This window comes from Taudactylus pleione, unplaced genomic scaffold, assembly GCF_031769625.1.
Source record: "Taudactylus pleione unplaced genomic scaffold, aTauple2 ptg000343l, whole genome shotgun sequence".
NCBI classification, from domain to species: Eukaryota; Metazoa; Chordata; class Amphibia; order Anura; family Myobatrachidae; genus Taudactylus; species Taudactylus pleione.
This window is the reverse complement of record NW_028284744.1, coordinates 866,831-881,346: the sequence shown is the minus strand read 5'-3', so window position 1 is coordinate 881,346 and position 14,516 is coordinate 866,831. Positions and strand designations below refer to the sequence as shown.

At 51.9% G+C, this 14,516-nt stretch overlaps 2 protein-coding genes across 4 annotated transcripts in view; one reads left to right on the top strand and one right to left on the bottom strand.

Moving 5' to 3' along the window:
- Positions 1-1,322, bottom strand: part of SURF2 (surfeit 2) — a 95,649-nt gene extending 94,327 nt beyond the window's left edge. The window contains exon 1 of one of the 2 annotated variants that reach the window (XM_088443998.1): positions 1,194-1,322. In XM_088443998.1, the coding sequence (XP_088300124.1) occupies positions 1,194-1,268 (75 nt within the window). In that variant the 5' untranslated portion in view covers positions 1,269-1,322. The remainder of the gene's footprint in view (positions 1-1,193) is intronic. The other variant, XM_088443997.1, reaches the window with a different exon arrangement.
- Positions 1,323-1,384: 62 nt separating this feature from the next.
- The window catches only part of SURF1 (SURF1 cytochrome c oxidase assembly factor), a 143,807-nt gene continuing 130,675 nt past the window's right edge, over positions 1,385-14,516 (top strand). The window contains exon 1 of one of the 2 annotated variants that reach the window (XM_088443996.1): positions 1,385-1,587. In XM_088443996.1, coding sequence (XP_088300122.1) covers positions 1,519-1,587 — 69 coding nt within the window. In that variant the 5' untranslated portion in view covers positions 1,385-1,518. The remainder of the gene's footprint in view (positions 1,588-14,516) is intronic. The other variant, XM_088443995.1, reaches the window with a different exon arrangement.

The window sequence follows — 14,516 nt, the reverse complement described above, 5'->3', positions numbered from 1 at the left end:
AGGTTCCTTATGTATATACACTGTATATATTCCCTATATATCTATCAGGTTCCTTATGTATATACACTGTATATATTCTCTATATATCTATCAGGTTCCTTATGTATATACACTGTATATATTCCCTATATATCTATCAGGTTCCTTATGTATATACACTGTATATATTCCCTATATATCTATCAGGTTCCTTATGTATATACACTGTATATATTCCCTATATATCTATCAGGTTCCTTATGTATATACACTGTATATATTCCCTATATATCTATCAGGTTCCTTATGTATATACACTGTATATATTCTCTATATATCTATCAGGTTCCTTATGTATATACACTGTATATATTCCCTATATATCTATCAGGTTCCTTATGTATATACACTGTATATATTCCCTATATATCTATCAGGTTCCTTATGTATATACACTGTATATATTCCCTATATATCTATCAGGTTCCTTATGTATATACACTGTATATATTCCCTATATATCTATCAGTGTCCCTATGTATATACACTGTATATATTCCCTATATATCTATCAGGTTCCTTATGTATATACACTGTATATATTCCCTATATATCTATCAGGTTCCTTATGTATATACACTGTATATATTCCCTATATATCTATCAGGTTCCTTATGTATATACACTGTATATATTCTCTATATATCTATCAGGTTCCTTATGTATATACACTGTATATATTCCCTATATATCTATCAGGTTCCTTATGTATATACACTGTATATATTCCCTATATATCTATCAGGTTCCTTATGTATATACACTGTATATATTCCCTATATATCTATCAGGTTCCTTATGTATATACACTGTATATATTCCCTATATATCTATCAGGTTCCTTATGTATATACACTGTATATATTCTCTATATATCTATCAGGTTCCTTATGTATATACACTGTATATATTCCCTATATATCTATCAGGTTCCTTATGTATATACACTGTATATATTCCCTATATATCTATCAGGTTCCTTATGTATATACACTGTATATATTCCCTATATATCTATCAGGTTCCTTATGTATATACACTGTATATATTCTCTGGCCAGGCTATCCCCGGGTACCACTCCCTCTTCAGGGCTCAGACCCTATGTCACCCCCTCTTGCCCAGTACCCCTTCTCATATATAGCGGCCGCGGTCACCTTGTTCCCGGGGATGAGCTGCAGGTTTGGGTGTAGCAGCAGATACTGTCTAACATCCTCCGTCATCATGTCCATGATTCCACCACGTGTAACCACAAACTGGCTCCCCCGGAAGTGATCTCTAAGAGATTACATGGAGGCCGCCATTGTCTCGTAGCCACATCGCGCTGACTACAGTAGACGTTAGAGGCCACAATAAGATGGCGTCATCATTTGGAATGTATTTACATCATAAAGTCTGCTCCTCTATCTCCATGGTTACCAGGAGCACGTGACAGGGAAGTGTCCTGCGCCATGCTATAGTGACATACAGGGACAGCTGACAATGGTCGGAGTAAGTCTGATACTGACCTGTGCAAGGTTACGGAGCTCTTTACTGAGCACAGGATGTCAGGTGAGCCTAATAATACTGAGGAACATATTCTATATAACGCCCTGACCAGTGGTGACACGAGGGGAAGATGGAGACACATGAGCTGCAGACCCAATCAGACTGTGATATAATGATAGTGTCATCCATATACACACGTGTCCCCAACACCCCCACCTCCCTGTACACATCACGTGTCCCCTACACCCCCACCTCCCTGTACACATCACGTGTCCCCTACACCCCCACCTCCCTGTACACATCACGTGTCCCCAACACCCCCACCTCCCTGTACACATCACGTGTCCCCTACACCCCCACCTCCCTGTACACATCACGTGTCCCCTACACCCCCACCTCCCTGTACACATCACGTGTCCCCTACACCCCCACCTCCCTGTACACATCACGTGTCCCCTACACCCCCACCTCCCTGTACACATCACGTGTCCCCTACACCCCCACCTCCCTGTACACATCACGTGTCCCCTACACCCCCACCTCCCTGTACACATCACGTGTCCCCAACACCCCCACCTCCCTGTACACATCACGTGTCCCCAACACCCCCACCTCCCTGTACACATCACGTGTCCCCAACACCCCCACCTCCCTGTACACATCACGTGTCCCCTACACCCCCACCTCCCTGTACACATCACGTGTCCCCTACACCCCCACCTCCCTGTACACATCACGTGTCCCCTACACCCCCACCTCCCTGTACACATCACGTGTCCCCTACACCCCCACCTCCCTGTACACATCACGTGTCCCCAACACCCCCACCTCCCTGTACACATCACGTGTCCCCTACACCCCCACCTCCCTGTACACATCACGTGTCCCCTACACCCCCACCTCCCTGTACACATCACGTGTCCCCAACACCCCCACCTCCCTGTACACATCACGTGTCCCCTACACCCCCACCTCCCTGTACACATCACGTGTCCCCAACACCCCCACCTCCCTGTACACATCACGTGTCCCCAACACCCCCACCTCCCTGTACACATCACGTGTCCCCTACACCCCCACCTCCCTGTACACATCACGTGTCCCCTACACCCCCACCTCCCTGTACACATCACGTGTCCCCTACACCCCCACCTCCCTGTACACATCACGTGTCCCCTACACCCCCACCTCCCTGTACACATCACGTGTCCCCTACACCCCCACCTCCCTGTACACATCACGTGTCCCCAACACCCCCACCTCCCTGTACACATCACGTGTCCCCAACACCCCCACCTCCCTGTACACATCACGTGTCCCCTACACCCCCACCTCCCTGTACACATCACGTGTCCCCAACACCCCCACCTCCCTGTACACATCACGTGTCCCCTACACCCCCACCTCCCTGTACACATCACGTGTCCCCAACACCCCCACCTCCCTGTACACATCACGTGTCCCCAACACCCCCACCTCCCTGTACACATCACGTGTCCCCTACACCCCCACCTCCCTGTACACATCACGTGTCCCCAACACCCCCACCTCCCTGTACACATCACGTGTCCCCTACACCCCCACCTCCCTGTACACATCACGTGTCCCCTACACCCCCACCTCCCTGTACACATCACGTGTCCCCTACAACCCCACCTCCCTGTACACATCACGTGTCCCCAACACCCCCTCCTGCCTGTACACATCACGTGTCCCCAACCCCCCCACCTCCCTGTACACATCACGTGTCCCCAACACCCCCACCTCTCTGTACACATCACGTGTCCCCAACACCCCCACCTCTCTGTACACATCACGTGTCCCCTACACCCCCACCTCCCTGTACACATCACGTGTCCCCAACCCCCCCACCTCCCTGTACACATCACGTGTCCCCAACCCCCCCACCTCCCTGTACACATCACGTGTCCCCAACCCCCCCACCTCCCTGTACACATCACGTGTCCCCAACACCCCCACCTCCCTGTACACATCACGTGTCCCCTACACCCCCACCTCCCTGTACACATCACGTGTCCCCAACACCCCCACCTCCCTGTACACATCACGTGTCCCCTACACCCCCACCTCCCTGTACACATCACGTGTCCCCAACCCCCCCACCTCCCTGTACACATCACGTGTCCCCAACCCCCCCACCTCCCTGTACACATCACGTGTCCCCAACACCCCCACCTCCCTGTACACATCACGTGTCCCCTACACCCCCACCTCCCTGTACACATCACGTGTCCCCTACACCCCCATTTCCCTGTACACATCACGTGTCCCCAACCCCACCACCTCCCTGTACACATCACGTGTCCCCAACCCCACCACCTCCCTGTACACATCACGTGTCCCCAACACCCCCACCTCCCTGTACACATCACGTGTCCCCAACACCCCCACCTCCCTGTACACATCACGTGTCCCCAACACCCCCACCTCCCTGTACACATCACGTGTCCCCAACACCCCCACCTCCCTGTACACATCACGTGTCCCCAACACCCCCACCTCCCTGTACACATCACGTGTCCCCTACACCCCCACCTCCCTGTACACATCACGTGTCCCCTACACCCCCACCTCCCTGTACACATCACGTGTCCCCAACCCCCCCACCTCCCTGTACACATCACGTGTCCCCAACCCCCCCACCTCCCTGTACACATCACGTGTCCCCAACCCCCCCACCTCCCTGTACACATCACGTGTCCCCAACACCCCCACCTCCCTGTACACATCACGTGTCCCGTACACCCCCACCTCCCTGTACACATCACGTTTCCCCTACACCCCCATTTCCCTGTACACATCACGTGTCCCCAACCCCACCACCTCCCTGTACACATCACGTGTCCCCAACCCCACCACCTCCCTGTACACATCACGTGTCCCCAACACCCCCACCTCCCTGTACACATCACGTGTCCCCAACACCCCCACCTCCCTGTACACATCACGTGTCCCCAACACCCCCACCTCCCTGTACACATCACGTGTCCCCAACACCCCCACCTCCCTGTACACATCACGTGTCCCCAACACCCCCACCTCCCTGTACACATCACGTGTCCCCTACACCCCCACCTCCCTGTACACATCACGTGTCCCCTACACCCCCACCTCCCTGTACACATCACGTGTCCCCTACACCCCCACCTCCCTGTACACATCACGTGTCCCCTACACCCCCACCTCCCTGTACACATCACGTGTCCCCTACACCCCCACCTCCCTGTACACATCACGTGTCCCCTACACCCCCACCTCCCTGTACACATCACGTGTCCCCTACACCCCCACCTCCCTGTACACATCACGTGTCCCCTACACCCCCACCTCCCTGTACACATCACGTGTCCCCTACACCCCCACCTCCCTGTACACATCACGTGTCCCCAACACCCCCACCTCCCTGTACACATCACGTGTCCCCTACACCCCCACCTCCCTGTACACATCACGTGTCCCCAACACCCCCACCTCCCTGTACACATCACGTGTCCCCAACACCCCCACCTCCCTGTACACATCACGTGTCCCCTACACCCCCACCTCCCTGTACACATCACGTGTCCCCAACACCCCCACCTCCCTGTACACATCACGTGTCCCCTACACCCCCACCTCCCTGTACACATCACGTGTCCCCTACACCCCCACCTCCCTGTACACATCACGTGTCCCCTACACCCCCACCTCCCTGTACACATCACGTGTCCCCTACACCCCCACCTCCCTGTACACATCACGTGTCCCCTACAACCCCACCTCCCTGTACACATCACGTGTCCCCAACACCCCCTCCTGCCTGTACACATCACGTGTCCCCAACCCCCCCACCTCCCTGTACACATCACGTGTCCCCAACACCCCCACCTCTCTGTACACATCACGTGTCCCCTACACCCCCACCTCCCTGTACACATCACGTGTCCCCTACACCCCCATTTCCCTGTACACATCACGTGTCCCCAACCCCACCACCTCCCTGTACACATCACGTGTCCCCAACCCCACCACCTCCCTGTACACATCACGTGTCCCCAACACCCCCACCTCCCTGTACACATCACGTGTCCCCAACACCCCCACCTCCCTGTACACATCACGTGTCCCCAACACCCCCACCTCCCTGTACACATCACGTGTCCCCAACACCCCCACCTCCCTGTACACATCACGTGTCCCCAACACCCCCACCTCCCTGTACACATCACGTGTCCCCAACACCCCCACCTCCCTGTACACATCACGTGTCCCCTACACCCCCACCTCCCTGTACACAACATGTGTCCCCCAACACCCCCACCTCCCTATACACATCACGTGTCCCCTACACCCCCACCTCCCTATACACATCACGTGTCCCCAACACCCCCACCTCCCTATGTACATTACATGTCCTCACACCCCCATGTGCCCCTTATACTGCTCATCATCTCCCTATGTACATTACATGTGCCCCTTATACTGCTCATCATCTCCCTATGTACATTACATGTCCTCACACCCCCATGTGCCCCTTATACTGCTCATCATCTCCCTATGTACAATACATGTCCTCACACCCCCATGTGCCCCTTATACTGCTCATCATCTCCCTATGTACATTACATGTCCTCACACCCCCATGTGCCCCTTATACCGCTCATCGTCTCCCCTATGTACATTACATGTCCTCACACCCCCATGTGCCCCTTATACCGCTCATCGTCTCCCCTATGTACATTACATGTCCTCACACCCCCATGTGCCTCTTATACCGCTCATCGTCTCCCCTATGTACATTACATGTCCTCACACCCCCATGTGCCTCTTATACCGCTCATCATCTCCCTATGTACATTACATGTCCTCACACCCCCATGTGCCCCCTATAGCGCTCATCATCTCCCTATGTACATTACATGTCCTCACACCCCCATGTGCCCCTTATACTGCTCATCATCTCCCCTATGTACATTACATGTCCTCACACCCCCATGTGCCTCTTTTATACCGCTCATCATCTCCCTATGTACATTACATGTCCTCACACCCCCATGTGCCCCTTATACTGCTCATCATCTCCCTATGTACATTGCATGTCCTCACACCCCCATGTTCCCCCTATACCGCTCATCATCTCCCCTATGTACATTACATGTGCCCCTTATACTGCTCATCATCTCCCCTATGTACATTACATGTCCTCACACCCCCATGTGCCCCTTATACTGCTCATCATCTCCCTATGTACATTTCATGTCCTCACACCCCCATGTGCCCCTCCTACTGCTCATCATCTCCCCTATGTACATTACATGTCCTCACACCCCCATGTGCCCCTAATACTGCTCATCATCTCCCTATGTACATTACATGTCCTCACACCCCCATGTGCCCCCTATATCGCTCATCATCTCCCTATGTACATTACATATCCTCACACCCCCATGTGCCCCTTATACTGCTCATCATCTCCCCTATATACATTACATGTCCTCACACCCCCATGTGCCCCTTATACCGCTCATCATCTCCCCTATCTGAATTACATGTCCTCACACCCCCATGTGCCTCTTATACTGCTCAGTACATTACATGTCCTCACACCCCCATGTGCCTCTTATACTGCTCATCACCTCCCTATGTACATTACATGTCCTCACACCCCCATGTGCCCCTTATACTGCTCATCATCTCCCTATGTACATTACATGTCCTCACACTCCCATGTGCCCCCTATACCGCTCATCATCTCCCCTATGTACATTACATGTCCTCACACCCCCATGTGCCCCTTATACTGCTCATCATCTCCCCTATATACATTACATGTCCTCACACCCCCATGTGCCCCTTATACTGCTCATCATCTCCCCTATATACATTACATGTCCTCACACCCCCATGTGCCTCTTATACTGCTCAGTACATTACATGTCCTCACACCCCCATGTGCCCCTTATACTGCTCATCACCTCCCTATGTACATTACATGTGCCCCTTATACTGCTCATCATCTCCCCTATGTACATTACATGTCCTCACACCCCCATGTGCCCCTTATACTGCTCATCACCTCCCTATGTACATTACATGTCCTCACACCCCCATGTGCCCCCTATACTGCTCATCATCTCCCTATGTACATTACATGTCCTCACACCCCCATGTGCCCCTTATACTGCTCATCATCTCCCTATGTACATTACATGTCCTCACACCCCCATGTGTCCCTTATACTGCTCATCATCTCCCCTATGTACATTACATGTCCTCACACCCCCATGTGTCCCTTATACTGCTCATCATCTCCCCTATGTACATTACATGTCCTCACACCCCCATGTGCCCCTTATACTGCTCATCACCTCCCTATGTACATTACATGTCCTCACACCCCCATGTTCCCCTTATACTGCTCATCACCTCCCTATGTACATTACATGTGCCCCTTATACTGCTCATCACCTCCCTATGTACATTACATGTCCTCACAACCCCATGTGCCCCTTATACTGCTCATCATCTCCCTATGTACATTACATGTCCTCACACCCCCATGTGCCCCTTATACTGCTCATCATCTCCCTATGTACATTACATGTCCACACACCCCCATGTGCCCCTTATACTGCTCATCACCTCCCTATGTACATTACATGTCCTCACACCCCCATGTGCCCCTTATACTGCTCATCATCTCCCCTATGTTCATTACATGTCCTCACACCCCCATGTGCCCCCTATACTGCTCATCACCTCCCTATGTACATTACATGTCCTCACACCCCCATGTGCCCCTTTTCTACTTCAGGGTCCATAGGGGGTCCACAGGGTTGACCTTGGGGTATAGGTTGGGAACCAAATCCGGGCACCACGCAGTTAAAGCTTTTAGCTCCCAGGATGCACTGGGTCCACTCTCCCTATAACCCCACCCCCAAGCCAGAGGCACCTCAGTTTAAGTTGGTGCCCGGCCGGAGTCGGGTCACCGTTAGCGCAGGGGGAGCTGATTAGCAGCCCCTAAGCTTTATTTTATTTTTTTAGGGACAAAGTTTTTTCCATGGACTTTGGACTCTTCAGAGTGGCAGCGTCGGACTGTCCATAGGACGTCTAAGCTGCCGCTCCGTCACCCCGCTGGCGCTGAGACGCCAGTACAGATCTGGGGATCTCAGCGGGACCCCAGAGTCTGTACTAGCCGGACTCTGTGGGCGCCCAGGACTGCTGCCGGATCCACGGGGAGCAGGTAAGGTCGCGGATCACCGCTTGCGGTGATCCGCGCATTTCAAATGCAGTCCTGTGCCTCCGGTCTCAGGGGACAGACCGGAGGCGCCGGCAGTGGCGGCGGGCCCCCCATACCCCGTGTGTCCACTAGACCACCAGGGACTTAACGATCGGTGCAGGGAGCCGGCGTCCTGGGGGTTAATAGCCGGCCAGGGGAGGCAGCCTTCCCTGTTACAGCGGCTCCTCCCCTCAGCTCAGCGCGCCTTTCAGTATCCATAGTCTGGCGTCGCTGAGCTGCTTCCTCCGCGGGCCACGCTTCTTCTGAGGTCTCCAGCGGCCATTTTATCTCTGTGGTGCAGCAGAAATCTCTCAGGATGGCAGTGAGTCCAGTCCCCCTGCGTACCTCACCATCAGGTCAGTGTACACAGCGCTGTAGCCTTCCCAGACACTGAATCTGGGCAGTTGAATGCAGTGTAATAGTGCAGTATATTATATGACATGTTTATGTATATATGTATATATCTGCATTGTATGTGACTTATGCTAGTGCTGACTGTACTTTATTCTCTCACCTGTCAGTGTATATCTATCCCTTTTCTTTATCTGCCCTAATACAGCTGTACTTAGGGTGGTTCTGAGACCTCACATTTATATACTTGTTAATATTTGTGTGGTTTGTCACATACTGTTGCGTGCTGCACGTTGCCATATTTTAGATGGAACTGTGTGTTGCATACGCTGAAAATGGGTCCCTGCAGCTAATTTTTGGCATCAGTCAGGACCAGTATAGTGCTGCTTAATATTTCCGCCAAGATTGGTCAGATATGTCTGACCAGGAGATGGAGCGTTATACTGCACCCATTTTTACTATCCTGCAAGTCATGTGCTGCAGGTGTTAGTGCGGAGGATTTGACTCATAAAGGGTTCTGTATGTGGCGTCATCAGGTGCCGGCCTCTTTCACGACCTCCTTGGGCGGTTTGTTTTCTCGGGATCCTCTCAATTGCGGATCGCCGGGCGGGCCCCATTGTTGTACCTCACTTGGGGTTACTTCACCATACTGCCCTTTTCATCTCAGGGTATCTCGCAGCTTCTTGCACTCTTCCCCAGTGACACAGACTATCACTCCCTACAGGGGTTTTTCGCAGTATATGAATTCCCCCTGGTGCCACAATAGTCTGTCATTCCCCTTGCAGGGATTACCACAACAGCCACCCTGGGTGGATGTCGTTTTCTACGAAACGCTAATTGGCGTGGTTGACGCCCTGTGGTTACTTCCCAGTTGGCTCTGCCGTGAACTGGGTACTGTTCGGGGCTCTTTCCCTCTTACACGGGGGGGAAGCCTATTTCAGGTATTATTATCCCTGCTTTAGGGCTGGTAGCAGGTCCATTCTGGTTAGAGTGAATGTTGACCTGCACCTGTATCATACACCCTCAGTATTGCGTGCCTTCGGGTTCCCTGTTGCTGACTAGCGGGTGGATCGCATAGCGGGACTCTGGCTGTTGCCAGATAGGAGGTGTTACAACAGTGTTTGGCCTCCTGTCCCAAATTCCCTGAGGGTCATCACGAGCCCTTCCTGGGGGGGGATGGGCGTGTTACTCGTCTGATTACAGACGTTACTACGCCTCCCATTCCTGCGTGGTCGGATTCTTCGGATCCGTAGGTGGTAACTCTGCCTGAAATCAGTATACTTGCTTTCAGGAGTTGTTACCCATCCTACCATGGCTATAGCATGGTTGGTTAATACTATTGCATATTGGGTTGATGCATTTGTAACGTTTTTTCCCCTCCAACACGTCGGGGGTTCAAATGTATTTGGTCGCTCACGTAATATATGCTGTTGTCATAGGTGGAAATGCCTATATTGGATACCAGTCTCCTAACTTTCAGAGTTCCGGCTGCGACTGTATCCTCCGTAATACCCTATGGCTGCGCTCTGGGAATGCAGAGGTGCAGATACCATCTTTAGGGTTGATATTGTTTGGTCCTGACCTTGACAAGATTGTAGTAACATTGGCAGTATTACTAACGACAAGTTTACCGCTTTCAGCTATGCCCACTACAAGGCCTCAGACTAAGTCTGTTAAGTCTTTTTTGTCCTCTGGGTCAGCCTAAAGGTCTGTTTCTTCGTAGACTGTCGGCATCTACAAGGGCCGACATATCCAGTACCGAGCAGGCCTGGACTGCCAGCCGATCCTGCTTCTGAACCTACGGATATCTCTTCAGCCTGACGGGACAGGCCTACAACTGGGAGATACCGATTTTCTCAGTTCGCCCGGTATTAGTGTCAAGTTGCCGCGGCTACGTGGGTAGGAGGGTACGCCCTCTTTACAAGGGCCTTACAGATCCAGAAAGCTATGCAGTTGTTGCGGTAAGCGGAGCTAATTAGGCCATCCCCACTATCTCAGTGAGGGACTGGTTGTTCTGTTTTCTTTCTGGTGCGGTGGCTGAATGGTCCTCTTTGGCCTATTCTCTGTCTCAATTCCCTGAACCAGTTCCTAAAGCTACCTGGGCTCAGGAGGAAATCCCTATGCTCCATCATACGATGTTTGGAACCTGGGGACTTTATGGTATCACTGGATATACAGGACGCGTGCCTACGGGTACTTACAGCAAACCTCAGCCCATGCTGAGGAGAGGTCTCTGTATCACAGCAACACTTACAATTTTTCGGGCTCTGCCTGTTGGGACTGTCCTCAGCCCCACAGGGGTTTACCAGCGTTTTGGATTTTCTGACAGTTCTTCTGTTCAGTATATCCCAATGCTCCTGTACCTGGACGGCCTCCTGCTCTTAGCGGGATCACCGGGGTACTTTACGGCCAGGTCAGGATGACTGTGGCTTCTTCAGGGTGCAGACGTTTAATCAACGGGGAAAAAGTCCTCCCTGCATCCCTCTCTGGGTATTCTTCATCTAGGATCCCTGCTGGATTCTCAGAATCTGAGAATTCTTCTGGCGTAAGACGGAATCTCCTCTCTTCCATTAGGAGTACATGGTTGTCTGCGCAGTCGACAGATGTCTTTACACTCTGGGATGCATGGTGGAATGGGATCAGTTCCATTCCATGCCTTTCCATAATTGGCTCATCTCCAGATGGAACGAGTTTTTTTCTGTCGGATAACTGTTCAAACGATGATGCTCTCTCCGGAGGCAAGTCGGTCCCTGTCCGGGTGGCTATGGCCATCTCGTCCAGGGTTTTCTTTGCTATGGACAGTGTCTGGATCGAATCCTTTTCAGTGCAGTTGGACGTCTGTCGATTCCACCCTGTCAATTAACTTACTCTGGCATAACTCTTGTTTCCCGGTGAACCTGAAAAGGTTCAGTCCGACAGGGTCAGGACAGTGGCTTCCTTTTTAGCAACACTGTTCGTTGAGTGGCAATGACAGGTATGTCACATATTCGGACATAGTCCGAGGGTCTCCTCCCGACCATCTCGGCAGCGTTCATTTCAGGAGCTCTCCATTGGGAAGCGGGAGTCCTCAGCCGTCACGACGTGCATCCCGGGGACTAGTCTCTTCCCCAAGAGAGGTTTCATCTCCTGGTGAGCAGGGGGGGCCCCCCTGAGGTGACCCTCATGGCCTTCTGACTTTATCACACTATGGTGTTACAGTTCAGCTCTGGGGATACTGAAGCAACCTTCAGCGACTCTTTGTCGGTGAAGTGGTCCTTCCACTTTGTGTACCTGTGTTCTCCGGTCTCCCTTCTTCCTCGAGGTCTTTGGAAGTGTTTTCAATCGAGGCGGAGATGCTTTCCTGCTGGTGGCTCCTGATTGCCCCAGATGTCAGGGGTACTTGGATCTTCGGAGTCTCTACATCGATACTCCATCCCTGATGCTTCACTGCCCGGACCTGTTGTCTCAGGGTCCTTGGTTTTGCCTTGGACCTGGGTCGTTTGTCTTTGACTGTGTCCTTACAGTGGTCTTACGGCTTCCCTGGCTTTGTCATCGTTGGAATGATTAGAGCACATGGATCAGCTTTTGCTGGGACCTACCACAAACTGTGGCAGCCATAAATCTTATGGTATTGTACCTGTCGATACAATCCTCCGGTGTCCAGGATTTCCAGATATTCTGGCATTCCTTCCGGCTGGCTTGGGTTTCACACTTGGCCTGGTCTTCCTGACAGTGCGGATCTCTACACTGTCAGTATGGTTAAGATATGGAATTGCTCCACTCTGGTATCCAGTTCATCCTTTGGAGTGTTTTCTTGATTATGCCTCCATTTGTCCTCCCTAGGGACTCCTTGGGAGTATGTAGTGGTTCTTCGTTACCTCCGGGGACAGTCAATGGAACCGCTGGTTGTGATAGCCATTACATGGTCTATTGCTTAGGCTCTCTCTTTCTCTCAGGGTGTTTATATCAACCAGGAGAGTGTCTGAATTGGGAGCGTTCTCATGTGGCTCCCTCTTCTGGAGGGCATCATGTCAGGGTGGGAGTTGCTCTCGCCCTGTGTTTCTTCTTAGTGGTTTTCAGGTTCCATATTATTCTGGAACTTATGGTACGGCCATTCTGTCCCCAGTTCTCTCGGCTGGTGTGGCCTCATTGACTGTGGTCTGGCGTCTTTGGATTTATGTGATCCGTTCAGGTTCCTTACGGAAATCGGACTCCTTATTGGTGGTCTGAGATATCTGGTTTTCACAGGAAAGGATGGCCGGCCTATAACCAAATGTTGGCTGGATGGCCTCGTAGGTCTTCCTCAGGGGCCTACCCATGGGTAGGCCTTCCTGTTGTTGATGCTTGTTTTTTCTCGGGCCATGTGACCCTCGTGTGCGGCTCGCTGTGGCACCTCGGCTGTTTTGCCTTACTAGGTGGCCACGTGGTCTTCTGTCCACACCTTTTTAAGGTTCTAGGCATTGGTTTCCTTTGCCTCTCAGGATGCTTCCTTTTTGGCGACGGATTCTCCTCTCAGCACAGGAGCGTCCCCACCCTTGGTTGAACTGCTTTGGGACATCCCCAAGGTCAACCCTGTGGACCCCCTATGGACCCTGAAGTAGAAAACAAGAGATATGGTAAGAACTTACCTTTGTTGTCTCTGTTTCTACGAAGTCCATAGGGTCCACAGGGCGCCCGCCCTGACGCACCTGGCTTCATATGGGCTGTGTGGCTGGTCACCGGTTTTCCGTCTCCCATTTCGGTGAGTATGGTTATTGAGTGTTCCAGTTTTCTCTCTCTTTTTCTCTCCTCCTCCGGCCTTTGGCTACTTACAAACTGAGGTGCCTCTGGCTTGGGGGTGGGGTTATAGGGAGAGTGGACCCAGTGCATCCTGGGAGCTAAAAGCTTTAACTGCGTGGTGCCCGGATTTGGTTCCCAACCTATACCCCAAGGTCAACCCTGTGGACCCTATGGACTTCGTAGAAACAGAGATAACAAAGGTAAGTTCTTACCATATCTCTTGTTATACTGCTCATCACCTCCCTTATGTACATTTCATGTCCTCACACCCCCATGTGCTCCTTATACTGCTCATCATCTCCCCTATGTACATTACATGTCCTCACACCCCCATGTGCCTCTTATACCGCTCATCATCTCCCTATGTACGTTACATGTCCTCACACCCCGATGTGCCCCTTATACTGCTCATCATCTCCCCTATGTACAATACATGTCCTCACACCCCCATGTGCCCCTTATACTGCTCATCATCTCCCCTATATACATTACATGTCCTCACACCCCCATGTGCCCCTTATACTGCTCATCATCTCCCTATGTACATTACATGTCCTCACACCCCCATGTGCCCCTTATACTGCTCATCATCTCCCTATGTACG